Source organism: Thalassophryne amazonica, chromosome 19, assembly GCF_902500255.1.
Source record: "Thalassophryne amazonica chromosome 19, fThaAma1.1, whole genome shotgun sequence".
NCBI lineage: Eukaryota > Metazoa > Chordata > Actinopteri > Batrachoidiformes > Batrachoididae > Thalassophryne > Thalassophryne amazonica.
In genome coordinates, this window is record NC_047121.1 from 19058994 (window position 1) to 19065843 (window position 6850).

The following is a 6850-nucleotide window of genomic DNA, read 5'->3' on the forward strand; positions in this document are numbered from 1 at the left end:
CTAATGGCCACCAAGACCACTGCTGCTAGTTTTATTGACAAGTGCACTATTCATGTTTGAATATTTGCTGATACAAAGTATGAAGAAGCTGCAGTATTTGCTGATACAGAGCACCAGTACTAATGAAGCAGTATTTACATAGAAAGTACAGTTATAAAATACACCGTTTGTTTTCAAGACTAAATCTCTGAAAGAGGTCAGGTTTCATTTCGTCCTCAGTTGCACAGTTACACAATTGTTTACCTGCAGTCGAGTGGAATACTAATGCAGTAGAGTAGATGTTTCCACATCGGAAATGCTCAGCTGCTCCAGCTAAGGTTCCCTTCATTGTTTTGAGAACATCTGTTACTTTACATTTCCAGTTGCCTCCTCAAATTGCGCCACAGCAATGAATGTCTTCTCACAAACTTTAAAACTTTTTTTTTTTTTTTACTCCATTTAAACTTTAGCAGAGCCGCATTTCCGATCCCTTTGATTTTGTTAGTTTTTTTTTAATGTATCCAGATCACTGACTTTTCTCTTCCTCTGACTTCCTGTCCAACCACAGAGGTTACTTACCCTAAAGTAATCTAGTACAACCCCAATTCCAATGAAGCTGGGACATTGTGTAAAATCTAAATAAAAATAGAATACAATGATTCACAAATCATCAACAACCTATATTCAATTGAATACACCACAAAGACAAGATATTTAATGTTAAACTAATAAACTTTATTATTTTTGTGCAAATATTTGCTCATTTTGAAATGGATGCCTGCAACACGTTTCAAAAAAGCTGGGACAGTGGTATGTTTACCACTGTGTTACATCACCTTTCCTTCTAACAACACTCAATAAGCGTTTGGGAACTGAGGACACTAATTATTGAAGCATTGTAGGTGGAATTCTTTCCCATTTTTGCTTGATGTACGACTTCAGTTGTTCAACAGTCTGGGGTCTCTGTTGTATTTTGCGCTTCTTAATGCGCCACACATTTTCAGTGGGTGACAGGTCTGGACTGCAGGCAGGCCAGTCTAGTACCCGCACTCTTACTACGAAGTCATACTGTTGTAACACGTGCAGAATGTGGCTTGACATTGTCTTGCTGAAATAAGCAAGGACATCCCTGAAGAAGACGTTGCTTGTATGGCAGGATGTGTTGCTCCAAAACCTGGATGTACAGTAGTGTTCAGAATAATAGTAGTGCTATGTGACTAAAAAGATTAATCCAGGTTTTGAGTATATTTCTTATTGTTACATGGGAAACAAGGTACCAGTAGATGCTCACAAATGCAACAAGACCAAGCATTCATGATATGCACACTCTTAAGGCTATGAAATTGGCTATTAGTTAAAAAAAAAAAAAAAAGTAGAAAAGGGGGTGTTCACAATAATAGTAGCATCTACTGTTGACGCTACAAACTCAAAACTAGATTTTGCTCGTTTACTAGTGTGCTTGGGGTCATTGTCTTATTGAAACACCCATTTCAAGGGCATGTCCTCTTCAGCTTAAGGCAACATGACCTCTTCAAGTATTTTGACATATCCAAACTGATCCATGATACCTGGTATGCGATATACAGGCCCAACACCATAGTAGGAGAAACATGCCCATATCATGATGCTTGCACCACCATGCTTCACTGTGAACTGTGGCTTGAATTCAGAGTTTGGGGGTCGTCTCACAAACTGTCTGCGGCCCTTGGACCCAAAAAGAACAATTTTACTCTCATCAGTCCACAAAATATTCCTCCATTTCTCTTTAGGCCAGTTGATGTCTTCTTTGGCAAATTGTAACCTCTTCTGCACATCTTTTATTTAACAGAGTGACTTTGCGGGGGATTCTTGCACATAAATTAGCTTCACACAGGTGTCTTCTAACTGTCACAGCACTTAAAGGTAACTCCAGACTGTCTTTGATCATCCTGGAGCTGATCAGTAGGTGAGCCTTTGCCATTTTGGTTATTCTTCTATCCATTTTGATGGTTGTTTTCCGTTTTCTTCCACGCGTCTCTGGGTTTTTAAAGCATTGGAGATCATTGTAGATAAACAGCCTATAATTTTTTGCACCTGTGTATAAGTTTCCCCTCTCAATCAACTTTTTAATCAAACTATGCTGTTCTTCTGAACAATGTCTTGAACATCCCATTTTCCTCAGGTTTTCAAAGAGAAAAGCATGTTCAACAGGTGATGGCTTCATCCTTAAATAGGGGACACCTGATTCACACCTGTTTGTTCCACAAAATTGACGGACTGTTCACTGACTGAATACCACACTACTATTATTGTGAACAGCCCCTTTTCTACTTTTTTTTTTTTACTAATTGCCCAATTTCATAGCCTTAAGAGTGTGCATATCATGAATGCTTGGTCTTGTTGATTTTGTGAGAATCTACTGAATCTACTGGTACCTTGTTTCCCATGTAACAATAAGAAATATACTCAAAACCTGGATTAATCTTTTTAGTCACATAGCACTACTATTATTCTGAACACTACTGTACCTTTCAGCATTGATGGTGCCATCACAGATGTGTAAGTTGCCCATGCCATGGGCACTAACACACCCCCCATACCATCACAGATGCTGGCTTTTGAGCTTTGAGCTGGTAACAATCTGGATGGTCTTTGTCCTCTTTTGTCCAGAGGACACAGCATCCATGATTTTCAAAAACAACTTGAAATGTGGACTCATCAGACCACAGCACACTTTTCCACTTTGCATCTGTCCGTTTCAAATGAGCTCAGGCCCAGAGAAAGTGGCGACATTTCTGGATGTTGTTAATGTATGGCTTTCACTTTGCATGATAGTGTTTTAACTTGCACTTGTAGATGTAGCAGTGAACTGTGTTAACTGACAATGATTTTCTGAAGTGTTCCTGAGCCCATGCGGTAAGATCCTTTAAACAATGATGTCGGTTTTTAATTCAGTGCCACCTGAGGGAACGAAGGTCACAGGCATTCAGTGTTGGTTTTTGGCCTTGCCGCTTACGTGTCGAAAGTTCTCCAGATTCTCTGAATCTTCTGACTATATTATAGACTTTAGATGATGGAATTCCTAAATTTCTTGCAAGTGAACGTTGAGAAACATTGTTCTTATGCTGTTGGACTATTTTTTCACACAGTTGTTCACAAAGTGGTGATCCTTACCCATCTTTGCTTGTGAACAGTTGAGCCTTTTGGGGATGCTCCTGTTATACCCAATCATGACACTCACCTGTTTCCAATTAACCTGTTCACCAGTGGAATGTTCCAAACAGGTGTTCTTTGAGCATTCATCAACTTTCCCAGTCTTTTGTTACCACTGTCCCAGCTTTTTTGAAACGTGTTGCAGGCATCCATTTCGAAATGAGCAAATATTTGCACAAAAACAACGAAGTCTATCAGTTTGCACATTAAATATCTTGTCTTTGTGGTGTATTCAATTGTATATAGGTTGAAGAGGATTTACAAATCATTGTATTCTGTTTTTATTTACATTTCACATAATGTCCCAACTTCATTGGAATTGGGGTTGTACAATTAGATAAAGTAGTTTCTGATATGATCCCTGATACTGGTGTCGCAGTCAGTGCAACATAATTCTATATTACCTATCCAACAAGATTTATTTTTGATGATGTGGAGGGGAAAATGGGGCTTCAGAATTTCTAAATATGACATTCTAAAGTTTGACGACATCTGGCTTTTTAAAATTTGTTTCTGTAGCTTGACAATAAGGCTACCAATCTGAATGGAATAGAAACAGACATATTTGTGGTTGGTGAATCCACATGTATACATGGCTGTAATGAAACGTCATACTCGTGTTTAAATGGGTTCCTCAAAACGATTGCACTTACTATTTTGATGTGTGCACAAAGCAGTTCCTGTTATCTTCTTCGCTGCCAAACTCAGTTTTATTTCAGCAACAGACCCATGTTCTATTTTTGCTGCTTAAACTACTGGAAGAAATTTTATCTTGAAATAAACAGAGCAGCAGAATCACACCACGGCGTCGTGTTCTTTCTGCTTAGCTCTCCTCCTCACCTTCAGACCAGACTCAACTCAACAAATCTAAGCAGTTAAACATTTTTGCTCACCTCTTTCAAAAATATCTGGAGTCACATTCCTTGTCCCTTTATGAGGAACAGAAAGAGCTCATTTCAGGTGTTTTGTGTCCAGGTGTCCAGGTCTTGTCTCAGAGTGATGCTGAAAAACTAATTCATGCATTTATTTCCTGTAGGCTGGACTATTGTAATTCATTATTATCAGGTTGTCCTAAAAGTTCCCTGAAAAGCCTTTAGTTAATTAATTCAAAATGCTGCAGCTAGAGTACTGACATGTCATGACTGATGGGGACTAGAAGGAGAGAGCATATTTCACCCATATTGGCCTCTCTTCATTGGCTTCCTGTTAATTCTAGAATAGAATTTAAAATTCTTCTTCTTGCTTATAAGGTTTTGAATAATCAGGTCCCCATTTTATCTTAGGGACCTCATAGTACCATATCACCCAATAGAGCACTTCGCTCTCAGACTGCAGGCTTACTTGTAGTTCCTAGGGTTTGTAAGAGTAGAATGGGAGGCAGAGCCTTCAGCTTTCAGGCTCCTCTCCTGTGGAACCAGCTCCCAATTCAGATCAGGGAGACAGACACCCTCTCTACTTTTAAGATTAGGCTTAAAACTTTCCTTTTTGCTAAGCTTATAGTTAGGGCTGGATCAGGTGACCCTGAACCATCCCTTAGTTATGCTGCTATAGACTTAGGACTGCTGGGGGGTTCCCATGATGCACTGTTTCTTTCTCTTCTTGCTCTGTATGCACCACTCTGCATTTAATCATAGTGATCGATCTCTGCTCCCCTCCACAGCATGTCTTTTTCCTGGTTCTCTCCCTCAGCCCCAACCAGTCCCAGCAGAAGACTGCCCCTCCCTGAGACTGTTATGCTGGAGGTTTCTTCCTGTTAAAGGGAGTTTTTCCTTCCCACTGTCGCCAAGTGCTTGCTCACGGGGGTCGTTTTGACCGTTCGGATTTTTTCTGTAATTATTGTATGGCTTTTGCCTTACAATATAAAGCACCTTGGGGCAACTGTTTGTTGTGATTTGGCGCTATATAAATAAAATTGATTTGATTTGAGGTGTTTAATTTGCCTGGTTTTCACAGTACAATGCTGGTTCTTATGTCCCTACGCAAATGAGCATGAGCAGAACATTCCACCTGTGGAGAATAATCTGATCGGGTGTTTAGATGACTAACATTTCTGATTATAGAAGGTTTGAAGCGCCTTTATTGATTAGACCTGATCAGATCCACCTATTTCATTCTCATTAGGTTTATTATGCAATGTTTCCACTTTCAGATCATTTCAGATCAGATCAGATGTTCAGTGTCCATCTAATGCAACTACTGATTAAGTTCTACTGATTAAGTTCACGTATCGCTGCACTTTTGACTGTTGCTTGTTAAATTGTGGCACCTCATGGCTTTGCTGCTGTTTGGTGTTCTCTCTCCAAGAGGTTTTTATTTGGAATCTGGTCAAATTCTGCTGAAGTCTGCTTGAATGTAGTCTGACACGACTGGCATCATTTTAGAGAAATTGACTGTTTGGATCTTTGTCACTTTCTCTGCAGGAGGTCGAGTGTGCTCCTTCTCACCGTGTATCGAGCAGGTTCAGAGGACATGTGAAGCCCTGGCACAACAGGGGTTCCAAGAGATCAGTACCCTGGAGGTCCTGTTAAGAGTCCATGACGTGCGGACTGTCTCACTCCCACTGCCCGACTTCGGCCCCGAGCCATCTGCTCTTCCACAGTCTAATGCCATGGGCGAGGCGGAGTCGTGTCCTGTCTTTGCTCCAAACCACACCTCCGTCAGTCTGAAAGCCACCACACCTCCCAGAGAAATGCCTGGTCACACAGGGTACCTGACCTTCGCCACTAAACCAAGGACTTAGAGCTTTCCGCCAGCTGTTCCACAGGAATATGAACATGGTTTATAATCTTCTGTTTTGTTTTGGGGTTTTTTTGACATGCAGATTAATTCCAGCGGGTGAGCTGAGTCCTTCCAGGCCACGGCTGGTAGAGCCGCGCCAAGAGGATTTATAGCCTGTTACATAATTTGGTACTGCATTCACTTGGCACCCGTGTGCTGCTTGCATCACGTCGGAGTGAAAATGAATGAGCAGCAGTTTGCTGTGGAAGGAATTTGCTTTGAGATGGTGACCAATAAATTACTTTTAACAAACGTTTTTGTTTGCGGTAAGAAGTCTCCTCTTTTCCTTCTGGCGTTGTCATTTTTCCCACATCCCACAGAGAGAAGGACTTGTAACCAAAAGGTCACAAGTTTAATCTCAACCGCACATGATGCATGTGCCCTTAAGCAAACACATCAATCCTCTGCATGTCCAGCTGTGGTTACAGAGAAAGAACATGAGGGAACTGTGTTAAAGTCACAGTACCAAACAGCTGGTTGATTTAGTTATAGTCATTTAATCCTGCAGATTTATGGTCTTGAAATCATGTTGCAGCGGTCAGGTGTTGCTGTCGGAGGCGAGGCGAGGTACATACGTTTAATTTAAACTTTAACTTTCAAAGTTGATTTTAAACTTGAAGTTACTTTGGTGTTTTCCTCTTTAAGCCACCCTTGGAAAAATGTCAGCTACCTATTTTATAAACACTACCCAATATAGAACCCATGGATCCCCACGGGCAATGCGCTAGTTCATTTTTATTTTTAGACTTTAACTTTGGTTGATAAAGCAGCATAAAATATATATTTTCCAAAATTTACTTTTAAATATTTAATACAAGCGAAGCTCGCTCAACGGTAGACGAAGCCACAAACCAGACAGCCTTGTCATAAAAAACATTGTAATGACAATTGTGAAGTAGCC

The 6850-nt window shown here is 40.5% G+C and overlaps 1 protein-coding gene across 1 annotated transcript in view; it reads left to right on the forward strand.

Annotated features, from left to right (window-relative positions):
- The window catches only part of trmt61a (tRNA methyltransferase 61A), a 64666-nt gene extending 58461 nt beyond the window's left edge, over positions 1 to 6205 (forward strand). The window contains exon 4 of the mRNA XM_034194877.1: positions 5592 to 6205. Within this exon, the coding sequence (XP_034050768.1) occupies positions 5592 to 5911 (320 nt within the window). The 3' untranslated portion in view covers positions 5912 to 6205. The remainder of the gene's footprint in view (positions 1 to 5591) is intronic.
- Positions 6206 to 6850: the final 645 nt, after the last annotated feature.